Source organism: Phycomyces blakesleeanus (genome assembly GCF_001638985.1).
Source record: "Phycomyces blakesleeanus NRRL 1555(-) unplaced genomic scaffold PHYBLscaffold_8, whole genome shotgun sequence".
Taxonomy (NCBI): Eukaryota; Fungi; Mucoromycota; class Mucoromycetes; order Mucorales; family Phycomycetaceae; genus Phycomyces; species Phycomyces blakesleeanus.
The window spans coordinates 1,132,277-1,145,740 of record NW_017265141.1 but is presented as its reverse complement, the minus strand read 5'-3'; the positions used below and the strand labels follow the sequence as shown (position 1 = coordinate 1,145,740).

Here is a 13,464-nt window from a genome sequence, read left to right as displayed (position 1 = left end):
TTACGGTTGTAGACGACCCACAATGCATTTTATGTGGCGAACTGGAAGATGATGAACATCTATTCTGGGCATGCCCTCATAAAAAGTTAATTTGGCATCAAATTGCAACCCGGTTCTTGGAATATCCCACATCGCTTACGTTTGACCACCTTCTCCTTCCTTCTTCTCCAATGTCAGTTGAAGTCAAGAATACCACAGTGTCCGCCTATAGTATTCTGGGATGCACAATAGGGGCCATTTGGGACGCTCACTTCCAACATATCTTCCATGATGTTCCTTTTGTCACTAACCGAATAGCTGCCATCGCTACCTTAAACATTAGAAAAATAGAATTAGAAGACTCACTCTTTTAGATAGATAGCACATGACTATGAAATTTCTTTAATAAACAATACAAAAAAAAATTTCACGTATTGTTTCTCGCTATTTTTGGTAGTAAAACAATAACTTTGTCTTTCAGAAGGTGGCTGATTTAAGCTTTTAAACGCTATATTTTGTCCTACAAAAAATTGATGATCGGCCTATTAAATCGAAATTCAGATCTTTGTGGTAGAGTAAAATCAGGTACAAGAATTTCTGTATTTGGTTTTTATTTTAATGTCTGTTGCTTTAATTCTTCATCCATAGTAAGCACCTTTAGCATATTAGGGACCTTGGACACATCATATAATTTTTTTTGAAACATTTAACCATATATGTAATTTTATACGGTCTCATGTTTCACATCCAAGGCTTCCATATACAATGAAAATGTGTGATATTGCATTTATTGGCCATGTAAAAGCCAAAAACATCAAATAACCCCCATAAACCCTCAAAACAAATGTTGTAATTTTCTCTTTTGCCCTACTCATTCAGAGAACTTTAATAAATCTGAGCCTGTCACAGCTCCATACAAACAAAAAAAAATTATTGGCCATGTTAATTTACTAAACTCACGAACTTAAAATCATGTAATTAGTGCGAACCAAAGTTTGTTACTTTTTACCCTCAAACTGTAATAGCTGTTTAATTTTTTAGACATTAAAGCTAATAGATATTAATTAATATTTGTATACGTAGAATGCTTGCGCAAATAAAGGGGAAAAAACCTAATGCTGGGGCTATATGGACTTCTTTATATGCTTACTTGAAAACATAATTTGTTCTTTATTTCAAGTTTTATGTCATCGTTAGTTTAACAGCATAAAATATCGAAAGATGATTGGTCAACACATTTTATATCATCTTTTTATATGATGTAAAATATTTTATATCATGTTTTTATATCATATAAAATAACGCGATTTTGAAACACACTATTCCTTTTTAAGAGCACAATCTCCGTCTAAATAAATTTTATATGATGTGTCCAAGGTCCCTATTATCTAATTCCAAAGAATAATTTAAGAGGTGCAATATTTTTCGGAATATGAGAATAATTCTTGGAAATGGTGTATTGGGCTTAAGTTTGTACCATGGAAACAATTGCTTTTAAGAATATTTCTTGACTATAACGGTCTGAAAGAGGCTGTGTTAATATTCTATTCAATGAGTTAGTATCCCGGTATTTCAATATTTTGATAAAATAACAAGAGTAACACCAAGCCCTTGTCTTCTTTGTTCTACACGATACATTCTCTTTTATGCTATATAAGCCGCTAGAAATAATTTCTATTAAAAGTTACCTGGGTATATTTCTTGGGATAACCAATGTAAGAATCTCCTAAAGGAGTATTTTCTCTCGGCAAATTCTATAAGCAGTATAAGTGTAAAGAATGAACTTTAATTCAAGAATTTTAGTAGAGTATATAATTACTTTATATTTTCGATTTTGATCTACTGTTATTTTTTTTTACTTTTCTATTTCTTTTCTGTTTTTAATTTTATTTTATTGTTTCCTTGGAGAGCGAAATTGCTGATGGGTCCACTTACCTGTTTTCTCCTTTGGGTAGGAGTTCTATCTTTTGCAGTTGTCGATGCAGCTTATGATATACCTTCAACTCTCGTTGGTGTCATAGAAAACCGTTCTGGTCCTGGAGGCTTTGTGCTGAATAACACATTATACAATTACGGAGGTGGAACATATGAGAAGGCTTATTCCAACATATTCAGCGCTATTACCCTAGCAGAGGACGGTCAGCTTGTGTATAAAGACGTTTACCAATCTACACCCGGGATTCTTTGTGCACGTCCATATGTGACGTTACTAGAAGATCAGCAGACCATTTATAGCTTTACTGGAAGATATCCGGGGTACACTCGAAACAAGACTTTATTAGTTATGCGATATAGCTTCCAGGATCAGAATCCATCATGGGTTCCGATACTTCCAACCAACAACGAGACCTGGCCATCAGCGCGCAAATCTCTTTCTAGTGTAGTTGCACCAAATGGAAAGATATATCTCTACGGCGGGCAAGACTATGATACAGAACACAGGCTCAACGAATTTTACTCTTTTGACCCCGCCACAAATCATTTCACAAATCTGACTACAGCTAGCCTGATGTACAGTGAATCTCACTCTGCTGTTGCACTTCCGTAAATATCTGAATATAATATACAAAGAGTTTTTTTTACAACATAGCTAATCATTATATTATAGAAATGGGTTGCTTGTATATACCACAGGGTATTTGACCCCAACAAGGTCGGGGTCAATTGGCATGCCTTATAATAGAGTACTCGTTTATGACACAAACACAGACACATGGGAAACAAAGGAGACTAGTGGTCTTACATTTAATGAAAGGATTCTAGCAAGTGCAACCCTTGGTAAGATGGTTTTTAATTTTTTTAAGCTTGTTAAACAAGGATAACTACTAATATTTTATATGTGGCTTATTTAAATTGTAGGACCTGACAAGAAGACTATATTTCTTTTTGGTGGTAAGCAAATGTCGTTCGCGTTTTTATATAACAAGTTTCTTATGTATATAAATTATCTTGTGTGTAGGTTCAAATCCAACTACTGTTCTTGATAGTGAAGAAGATGAAGCAACGCTTTATAATGATATCCTTATGCTGGACACATCTACCTGGATCTGGAAAAAAATGGAGACTCAAGGATACCCGCCTACAGCTAGAAATTCAGCTTTCATGGGATTTATCTCTGATAATATTCTTTTGGTTGCATTTGGTAAATTTACTACCTTTTTATTTATCGCACAGCCCAATACTTACTCAGATACTTAGGCCAAGCGATAACAACATACATAAATGATGTTAATGTTTTACGACTTGACAATCAGGAATTGGGTCAATCTACATGGCTCGGTAGCCCAGCAGACTTCTTGTCTAATAAACTTTTAAAAGAAAAAACTGGAACCACTTTAAGCAAAGGTGCTCTTGCTGGAATAGTCATTGGATCCATAGCTTTCGTCGCTTTTTTAGCATTTTGCATATGGAAGTCAAGAAAAAGCTTTAAATATCTTGCCTATTACTTCCGTCACAAGATCCTTTGGACACCGAGGTAAGAACTCATTTCTTAAATATATTGTCAGCCAAATTTATACCTTTTTGTTTTTTGTCTTTTAGATCAGGAGAGCCGATTTGGGCCGAAGGATGTCGTTTGGTTTTCAGATGTGTCATTCTCGCACTCTTTTTATTGTTTTTTGGATTTACAATCCAAGAAGTTGTGAGCACTGATAAATCTATAATGACAATTCGCATGGGATCAACTACTGTGCAAACTCCAGGTAGGACTTTATTGTTTTTGCATCAAAACTTTTATTTATTAAATTAACTCGAATTTTAGACATTCGATTTTGCTATGACGGATGGGATACAGATGAAAGCACGGGAAAAAACTTGCGTCCTCATATTATATGCTCTACAGACGAAAGCTATGACTGTTCTGCTTTTGTAACGCCTTTAAATATGACCGTCCATAAGCCAGCGTTTTCAGACCGTCTTGGCGATGTTGCCTGTTTCTTGTATTCTCCGCCCAGTTGGTTCGGCCTAAGCAATTCTAAAGGAAAGGGCAGCAATGGAACTACTCTATTGTTTTCATTTTATGGAAACCCTGATACGGAAGGAGCGATTCATACCACATTCTACCCTCCTGGGAAGGACCCCAATGTTGTTAAATACGGCGTATATACCACAGATGTGGTTTCTCTTGTGGGCAGAACAGAGCTAGAATCTTGGATTGTTTCCGATTTAGAAGACAGATATGCCGCTAACACGCATACTATTATTCCTAATACTGTATCAACATTAAGCTACCAGATTAAAGATCATCAATATATCACGGACGATAGGTGGAACAGTGTCGGATTTTTGCCAATATATGGTCACACTCCAGAGGTTGAGACTACTTTCAGATCTGGCTACCAGAGTAAACTTATTCAATCTCGAGGAAATTACCATATAAGCAACTTTAAGATTTTCCCAGACGACTTTGCAATAATCAAGCTTCAGGAAAAAAAAGTAGTAACGCTTTTGAATGCAATCGGTTCTATGGGAGGTGTTATCAGTCTTGCTGTGGCCATTCAAGTATGGATTTTTGGATTCCGTCCAAATTCTCCCTGGGGAATCATTCATCGTTGGTCTGTTGGTCCCATGAAAACTTCTGTCAAAAAAGGCTTAATATCTCAATTTTATTCGCTTTATACACCTGTGCCGCTCGTATCTCATGTCAACCAGCGAGTCTCAGCGGTATCCCCAGCTATACAGAATTCTATTGACGAGAAAATTACCACAGCACCCTATCAAATAGAGAATGTAAAAGAACTGACCCAGAAACAAAGACTTGTTCAGATGGAAGAGCGTATGGAATTGATGGAGCAGCTTTTAAAATCTTATTATGTTGATGATGAAATTTTTCGAGAGCTCGACAGGGCCATTAACCAGAATTTTGTTAACAGCCCCGCGACAGACTTACCTTTGGAAGAATCTCGACGAGGTTCTACTGGTGTACGCCAAAGATTTTTGCCTAAAACAAATCCTTAGTTATTTACCTTTAATAACTAATTACCAGATCATTAATTTTTCTTACCTATTTATTCTCATATAATCATACATTACATATAATCTACTTAATACTGTAATATATACTAGTACGATCTAATTTTTTCTATAAAATGTAAATAAAAGTTGATATAGAAGTTGACAAACTATATTCGAATAATTAAGACGAAATTATATAACAGTAATGTAATATATATTTTTGCTCTGCTACAAAAATCGAGGCCTTATAGATATTTAGCTTACAAATTATCTAGAGACACTTGTTGCTCCTTTTGAAAGAAACCTTTCATTAATTATATATTCTACCATTATGGTATAAATGGGCAAATACTTTCTGTAGCTGAGATAGTAAAATAGATTCAAAGCTCAAAGGTGTTTAGATTTCATAGTATAACATATACAAGCTACCTTCTCTGTTTATCTATTTTTCGGAATATAATAGGGGAATACACTGGCTAAATTTTCGTATATAATAATACATTAGAGCATTGCTGTCAAAGTTCAATATTATGCGAATAGCAGAAAAAGCAAAATCTTATTACTACTGCCACAGGTGCTCTTCACGCATTATATTTACTACTCCGCAATTTTTTATAAGTTCTATACAGTTCGGTATATGTGACAGCCTTTACCCACACAGAAAGTCTGTTTTTTGAAACATAATTGTTAAAAAAGATATTTCGTTTAATTTTTGAAACAACGCTATAAAACTTAACTTAGCACTTAATATAACAACATCTGGTAGCTTTATTTTTTATGGCTATTACTATATAGAAAAATAGGAATAATAAGCTAAAAATATTTTTGTATTGAATATTACTTATTGAGAATTGGCTATACAAAATATTCAAAATACTTTAACGATCAAAGTATGAAATAAACCATACAGAGGAAAAAACTATTACAAATGAAAATCCAAGGCGTTTTTTTGCTAGTAAAAAAAGAACATTAGTATCCCACAGATTGTTGCTTTATATAAACCAGAGCAATATGTATTTTTTAATTCAAAACTGGAGTAAATACACTCCCAAAACTGAAATCACCGACAAAATCTTTGATTTCTACCCCCGAATAAACCATACATCAACTTCATTATGCTATATCTTCTCAAGAAGTTGACAAAATAAAACCAAACATTGTGTTGTTATAGAGAAATGTATATATATTATAGAATAAAAATAAAAATAAATGAGGTTTAATATACGGTATGATCACCACGAGCTTTTATGACTGCTTTAACTCTGTCAGGCATACTTGCCACAAGAGTTTGCAGAACTCCAGGGTCAAGCAACTCCCATTCCTGAAGAATACAGGCCTTCAGCTCTTGCACATTGTTAATAGAGGCCTTTCTCTCTTGAACCTTGGCCTTTAGGGCATGTCAGACATGCTCAATTGGGTTCAAATCTGGACTTTGCGACGGCCAGTAGTCAAATCGTTTAATCTCCCAACTGTTTTTCCACCACGTCGTGTAGGACCCAGTATGACAGCTAGCACCATCTTCTTGGAATGTGAACATGGTGTCATGTTCTTCATTCAATTGTTTGTACCAGGGATTGAAGTCCTTAGACAGACAATTGACGTATGCATCTTGGTCTACAGATCCTTCGATAAACGATAATGGCCCAATGCCACCAGCCCAGAAACAACCCCATACCATCACGGAACCTTTTCCATACTTTTCTGTTGTTAGTGTATGGCGTTCCTGGTGCCTCTCCCCTCGTTTACGAATTACGGATGGGTCAGAATCATTGCCTTTCACCATGAACCTCGACTCATCTGACCACACCACTCTGCTCCAGTCTTCGATGCTAAAACTGGCCCTGGCTCTAGCCCAACGCAACCGATTCTTTTTCTGCTCACGGGTTAACTTTGGTTTAGATACAGGGGTGTAAGAACCGAAGCCTTTTGCTCGTAGGTATCGGATAACTGTCTGTCTACAGACAATAACGCCAGCAGCTCCCAAATTTGCCTGGTGGTATCCATAACTCTCAAAAGGATTACGTCTCACACTCAAACAAAGACTTGTAACGTCTGTTACACTAAGTTTCTTTGGTCTCCCAGGTCTGGTCTTTGTCTTGGCTGTTCCAGTAGTCTCCCAGCGCTTTATTGTATCGAAAACTGTAGTTCTAGGAATGTTCATACGGTTTGCGATGCCAGTTGGAGTATGATCGGCTTTTGAGAGCCAAACAATGCCTCCACGCTCAAAATATGACAGCTCGCGTCTGGAGGGAGTAGTTTTAATTCTTTTATTACTTTTCGACATTGGTGGTTAAGTTTGAGGTAAAGGTGTGAGGAAGAGAAAGGTAAAGAATGTTATAAAAAAAGCAGCATGAAAAATGTGGTTCATCGATGATTTTTATTGTTGGAGTGTAGCTTTGTAGTTATAATACGTTAACTGTGCCTTTTCATATTTTCCATTAAATTCCATTGTGATTTATGTTTCACAAAACACCTGGTTTATCCGACTTTAATCTCCTATTTGAACATACCCTGACTGACTGGCGCGCTCAGAAACTGTCAATCTTTGCAGTGGCTCCCTGGGTGACAATAAATACTACGTCACTCGGACCCATCTTTTAAAAAAAATAACATACACCAAAAATTGTGTCTTTACCCCTATCCTCTGTATAAACGTTCAGTATGTCTGCCTACAAAGCCGCCGGTATCACGTACGTACTAATACACATACACACTACGCGATAAATATTTCTCCCCTTTATACGTTACTTAATCGCCTGCCTTAATTTCACAGTTACCTCCAGTACACCAACATCTGTGCTCGCGCTCTCCGCAACAGCTTGAACGAGAAGCTCCGTACTGCTGCCGCTCCTCTCAACCAGAACGGTCTCAAGTTCGCCAAGTGGGAAAACGGTCGTGCTTCCGAGCAGGCAAGTCTATTTCTCGAATTACTTCTTTTCAAAATCTAGCATGTTAACATTATACTCTATTATTTATTATAGAAATTCATTGTCAAGGCCAAGCAGTAAACAATGAATCCTGAATCCCATTAAAAAGAAGAAGGACTGGACTCAACTTTTTTTGTCTATCAATCATACATAATTGTTTTGAAAGATTATTTGCTTTGAAACAGATCTCAAGAATATCGGGTTTCCCTTTTTTTGTTATAAGACGAAATGTCTGTGTGGTTTGAATGATTTGGTGGTATATTGTGGGTATTTACTTGGTGAGGCCTATGAAAACAGTTTATTCGAGAAAATGAATGGCGTGTATGTATGAATTTATGCTGGGGTATTCTGGGATGGTGGTGATAGTGGTGGGGCTCATCAGCAATATAGAATTATGTATCCAAGACTGGCCACTGGTCAATCAAAGTATCATATATCGACAACGCATATACATCGTTCTTGGTCCTGTTTCTTTCATAAAACACTTTACAGTCTAGTGAATTACAGGGATGTTCAGTATCTCCAGACTCAATAGAATTGGATAGTACAGGTGGTAACTGTGAACAACTGTTGCATATCAATGATATGTTGTTCCATTTCTTTTGGGCTTCTTTTTGTCTTGAAATCAGTGTAAATATTGATTTAGAAGTTTGCTTCAAACAACTTGGGCATATGGCTATATATATAATATGTGTTTAGTATATTTCATAGTAGTATATATTTACTTACGTTGACTAGTGATATCTCGGCAAATAATACAGTGACTACTTGTGTAGTATTGATCTATTCTGTTGATTTTTCTTGCTTCGTTTCCGAAATAATGAGAAAATGACAAGGCCATTGCTTTCTGAGATCTAGGCATCTCATCATACCATCCCTTGATGTCTACACAATTTCAGTTTAAATTTATGGCTGTATATTTTTCGAAGTGATACTTACCTACACCTATCAAATTAAATACCCTGGAAAGAGGAGGGATAATTTGTTTTAGAATATAATATTCTGCATTCAAACGAAGGGAGCTAAACGGGCAAGACTTAGTAGTTAGTAAATCGGTTACAGCTGCTAGGTACTTACTTATCAGAAAGTAGTTCTTCTGGATGAACAACTTGTTCGTTTAATTTTGCATTGGGTCCATCACGGTATATAACAACATAAGGAACTCGGTGGCCATACTGAGGCTCTGCACGTGGATCTTGTTCCATTCTTTTGTAAGCCACTTGTGCTCCAGGAGGGAGACTTTGTTCGGTGTAGGTTCCGAGCCGGACTCCTTTAGCAATAATAAAGTCCTGTAAGCAAACACGATTGGATAAGATCTTGGTCCATTGGCGATACAGATAATCTTTAATTTGAGACATATCTTGGGTCTTAAAAAGCATTCTATAAAAGGTTAAAATATAGTGAACAACACAAAAAAGACTATATGTATAGGAAGTAATCTTACTTTAAGCTTGTCTTGAGTATTTTCTGAGTGGCCGCTGTGCCATCTCGCCTTACTGTCTCAATACCCTTTGCTTCAAACTCAGGTTCTAGAGTAGTAGGGAATTCGTATTTGGAGCCAACATATCGCTTCTTTGCTAGTAACACACATGGATGGTATACCTAAACCATAAAGTTTAGTTTATTTTTAATAAAATGCAATAGATCGAGCCAACTATTAATAAATCGTTACCTTTTCAAACTTTAACTTGATCGGTGCAGGATTCATTTTAGTAATTTGCTCCGAAATTTCGTTGCCAAGAGTAAAAGCTTCGCTACGAGTTTTTCCTGGAAAATGGATAAACACACTATCCGTATCTCCATAAACCACCTTGCCACCCCACGTTGGATGCTCATTTATAAATTTGATAGTCTGTTGTATGAAATGCAAATTAGGAAACCTTGATTCAATTAACGGGCAAATTGCTTACTCTTTCCATCGTCTCTCTTCCGGTCTGAACAATACTGTCAGCTATGTCCACGGCTGGCATTCGGCCAGAATAAGAAGCAGAAGTGTAACCATAAGTGACATTTGCAATAAGCTTTAGTGTCAACTGACGAATATCCAACATCCGCAAGAGTCCCTAACATACACAGAGAAGAACAAATGATTTATTTTAGTAAACACGAGCATATATAATCGTAGGTGTTAGTCTTGAAATAGACTACAGCTTAATCTTTGTGTAGCATTACGAAAATCTAGCAAGAAGCACACATATCATGTTGTTGCTTTCTGTGCAATCTTTTCTTGTACTAGTGTTACAAAAAATAATAATAAAAATAATCAAGGAATCGCAAATAAGAAAATCACTGAGGAACATAAAATACAAAGAGGTAAGGGCCATCAAGCAAAGCAAAAATATATAGAATATGGCTTCCACTAAGCTTTCAAGATATTTTCTTGAATTATGTTACCTTATCATCGACGTAGTCTTTCGCTGATCTTTTCACCATCACTCTTGTATTCAATATATCTTCCAGCATCTTTCCAAGTAAGCCTTTTCGAATAGAATGATCTACATACATCACGCCATTTGGAGATACTATTCAAACTCTCACATATATTAGTCACATATATTACATAAAATATAGAAGCCCATACCAATAATATTATCTTTCAAGGTCTCAAAAAGTTCCTTTTGAATATCTAGTTTACAAACACCAAATGCAGTGTCATCTCCTGGAGCTCGAACTCGCCCTAGACATGTGGAATAGCTATATACCACAAATATTATTAGACTCAGAAATATAACTAACAATAATAAGCTTTAAATATTACCAGTAATTGTATGCAATCATGATTGAAGGGTACAAGGATTGGAAATCCAAAACAACAACTGGGCTATTGTAGTATTGTGAATTAGGCTCTAATGTCAAAGGTAGACATTCAATCGCTCGCTGTTCTCCAACCTAGTGTACTCAGTAATAAAAAAAAAGCAATTGATTAGAATATGTTTTATTTACTTTTAAGTACACAACTTACTTGCTTTCTGCTCGGTGTGATTAGAACATAATTTTCTGGCTTGGCAATACGAAACATGATTGATTCGACTCTGAATTGAGATCCTCGCACCAGAACTGAATAAAAATCGATACCAAAAATACGCGCAGACTCTGACGTTCTTTTTATTATGTCAGCTACATCTAGCATATCAAGATTCATTTTGGCTCTGTCGGCGTAGTATCGATATAACCTGTGTTTGAGCACAGGCACGCACCGTTTATTCCATGTGGTCAACGTTTCATTAGAGTAGTAAGGGGTCCTAAAGTAGACATTAGATATTCATTGTTCATTATTATAGATTGATTGTATACAATATAAAATGGTTTCTTACCGATAACGCAGTAAATGATAAGCAATATTTTCAAAAGTATAGCTTGTAAGACTCATCTCTCCTTTCATTAGGCGCCAGACATTAATCATATGTCGTCCTACAACCCGAAAAACAGAAGCTTTCTTATAGCCCCAGCTGTCGCGGGCGATTATATCTGACTCTTGTTGAATCCGAGATAACTCGTTTACCAAATTCATTCCTAATAAATGTGTAAGATTTGTTAGTAAAAGGTTGAGAAAGTTAACTACAATCACAAAGATAGACATATATAGTTACCATTTGCTGCCGCACGCTCGATAAGATACCCCCATGAAGAATTGTTAAGCTCATACCCAACCAATATGTCAGGATCATACATCCGAATTTTATCAATGAGTGTGCAAAATATTGATAGTTCATTTTCAACATAATCGACTTCCATATCTAGTGTACAGATATACGTCAAGATTATGTGTTCTTCTTTAAGTGAAAGTCTCACTAGTCTTACAGATAAAAAACCTACCGTTAATACCAATCTTTGATACCGGAGTTGGATCGACAGTAATAATACCAGTAACGTAATTAGACTGGAGATTATCTGTGGTTGCTGCTCCATTGTCTGTTTGCAGAGCCCAAAACACGATATTCACTTCATCTTCTGTAGGATTTGGTAGCAATTTACCTCGGCTATTAACTAAAATAATATATTGTGTTAGTTTTTCTTTTCATTTCCGGACCCACTGAAAAGTAATACCATGGATTTCAAGACTAAAAAGGTTGACATGATCTCTTTCCTGAATTCTTTTAGTTTTTGGTTTTGTCACAACTGCTTTGAAAAGTGCAGAGCTTTCATTCAATGAATCCTCAGCCTAAAAAATCAATTTTTTTATCCAGAGAAAAATTAATAACACACTCCGGTAGAATATATGAATTTAATTATGTAAACGACTTGCCTGGGTCTCTTTAGCACGATAAGTATCTTTGTTGGCAGACTTGGCAAGATTTCTTTGCTTTAGCCAGGTCTCTACCTCACAAAGGCTTGGCGGCTGTATAGAAGGGGACCAAGAAGTGATATTAGACTGTCTCCAGTCCATAGTGTTCGTCGTATTCAGAAAGCATGTACTTGTATTCGCCAAAGGATCAAATTCTTTGAGATGTTGAATTGATTTAGAAGATAATTTGAATTCCTTTCCTGAAAAGATTTTTGGGCGAATTGGAACATCCTCTGGATTACTATAAAAAGGCTCCTGATATACTGCGTTTATGCTTGCAGAAATAAGAGGTGGTGGATAATTGTACTTGTACTCTTTGAAAGAGGGATCTTGCGACAACTCTGAGAATGTTCTCACAAACGTTTTGGGACAATCTGAAACAGGGTCAGATATGCTATGCGAGTCTCTACCCGATGGTTGCTGTATATACAAGTCCACTTGGCTATTAGCCGCCTGATCATTTGAATTATATGGCGATTGAGACACTGGCAGAACTTCTCTTGTAGCTTGCGATTCTTCTGTTTGCTGGGCCTCATTAGAGATGCATTGTATCTTATCTATCTCAGGTAAATTCAGAGCTTTATCAATGCCCGATAGTTGAGAGGATGAAGTAGAATCGTCTATAAGCGCTGTAGATGTTGAGCCAGGTGACTGTATGTAGTTTTCTCCACCTTCTTCTTGCTCAATCTTTTTAGAAATATTATATTGTTTTGATGACTCCCTAAGAAATTCTTGAAAAGCTGCTTCCACTTTAGGGTCTACAGGGATACGCACAGAGCGAACCCTTTTTGTGATCCTGTGAACATTATAATTATGATCTACACTCGGCATCTTTTTGTTTTTAAAAGTACGGAGTTTTGTCTTTTCCCATAATTTAGTATAGTTCGTTTCTTTCTGTTTAACATCTGAATCAGGTATTTCTGAAGTCCCATCATTCTGTGGAATACGCCACTTTTTGGTCTTAAAGAGGCTATTTTTTTTTTAAAAAAAAGAATTCAATTAGACGAGTACGCTAATTTTTAATTATATTTTGAGTTAATGGAGTACAACCTACTTTGCTTGTGAAGGTGGAAGCTGGCTTATATTCAGCTCGACAACCTGACTTGAACTGGGGCTTTCTACTGATGAAGCTTCATTGGAATACTCATATAAAGTAGTTGATTTGTGCTCTTCAATATTGGTTGGTGGTGACATGGTATCTGGTTCACATTCTTTTGAAGGTTCGTAAGCAATATCCACACGTCTGCTAATGTTGCTTTCGGGTGAATTTTCTACCTCATCAACCAATTTTAGAAATTCTTCATCAGAAATACCACCATC

The 13,464-nt window shown here is 36.2% G+C and overlaps 3 protein-coding genes across 3 annotated transcripts; 2 read left to right on the top strand and 1 right to left on the bottom strand.

Moving 5' to 3' along the window:
- Positions 1-1,900: 1,900 nt before the first annotated feature.
- On the top strand, positions 1,901-4,935 carry PHYBLDRAFT_144336 (hypothetical protein; the record flags this gene model as incomplete). The annotated part of the gene is made up of 7 exons (XM_018431194.1): positions 1,901-2,523; positions 2,588-2,757; positions 2,839-2,871; positions 2,939-3,121; positions 3,178-3,454; positions 3,520-3,680; positions 3,740-4,935. 7 exons carry the CDS (start codon positions 1,901-1,903, stop codon positions 4,933-4,935), a joined length of 2,643 nt encoding a protein of 880 aa, XP_018293025.1.
- A 2,658-nt stretch (positions 4,936-7,593) lies between these two features.
- ATP15 (ATP synthase F1 subcomplex epsilon subunit ATP15) lies at positions 7,594-7,880 on the top strand (the record flags this gene model as incomplete). Its single annotated transcript, XM_018431193.1, has 2 exons — positions 7,594-7,622; positions 7,706-7,880. The coding sequence occupies 2 exons, from the start codon at positions 7,594-7,596 to the stop codon at positions 7,878-7,880; spliced, it is 204 nt and encodes a 67-aa protein (XP_018293024.1).
- A 252-nt stretch (positions 7,881-8,132) lies between these two features.
- Positions 8,133-11,768, bottom strand: PHYBLDRAFT_177387 (hypothetical protein; the record flags this gene model as incomplete). The annotated part of the gene is made up of 13 exons (XM_018437879.1): positions 8,133-8,535; positions 8,589-8,744; positions 8,799-8,881; positions 8,937-9,239; positions 9,304-9,461; positions 9,532-9,711; positions 9,770-9,922; positions 10,254-10,381; positions 10,441-10,553; positions 10,618-10,748; positions 10,822-11,101; positions 11,174-11,372; positions 11,450-11,768. 13 exons carry the CDS (start codon positions 11,766-11,768, stop codon positions 8,252-8,254), a joined length of 2,487 nt encoding a protein of 828 aa, XP_018293023.1. The 3' UTR covers positions 8,133-8,251.
- Positions 11,769-13,464: the final 1,696 nt, after the last annotated feature.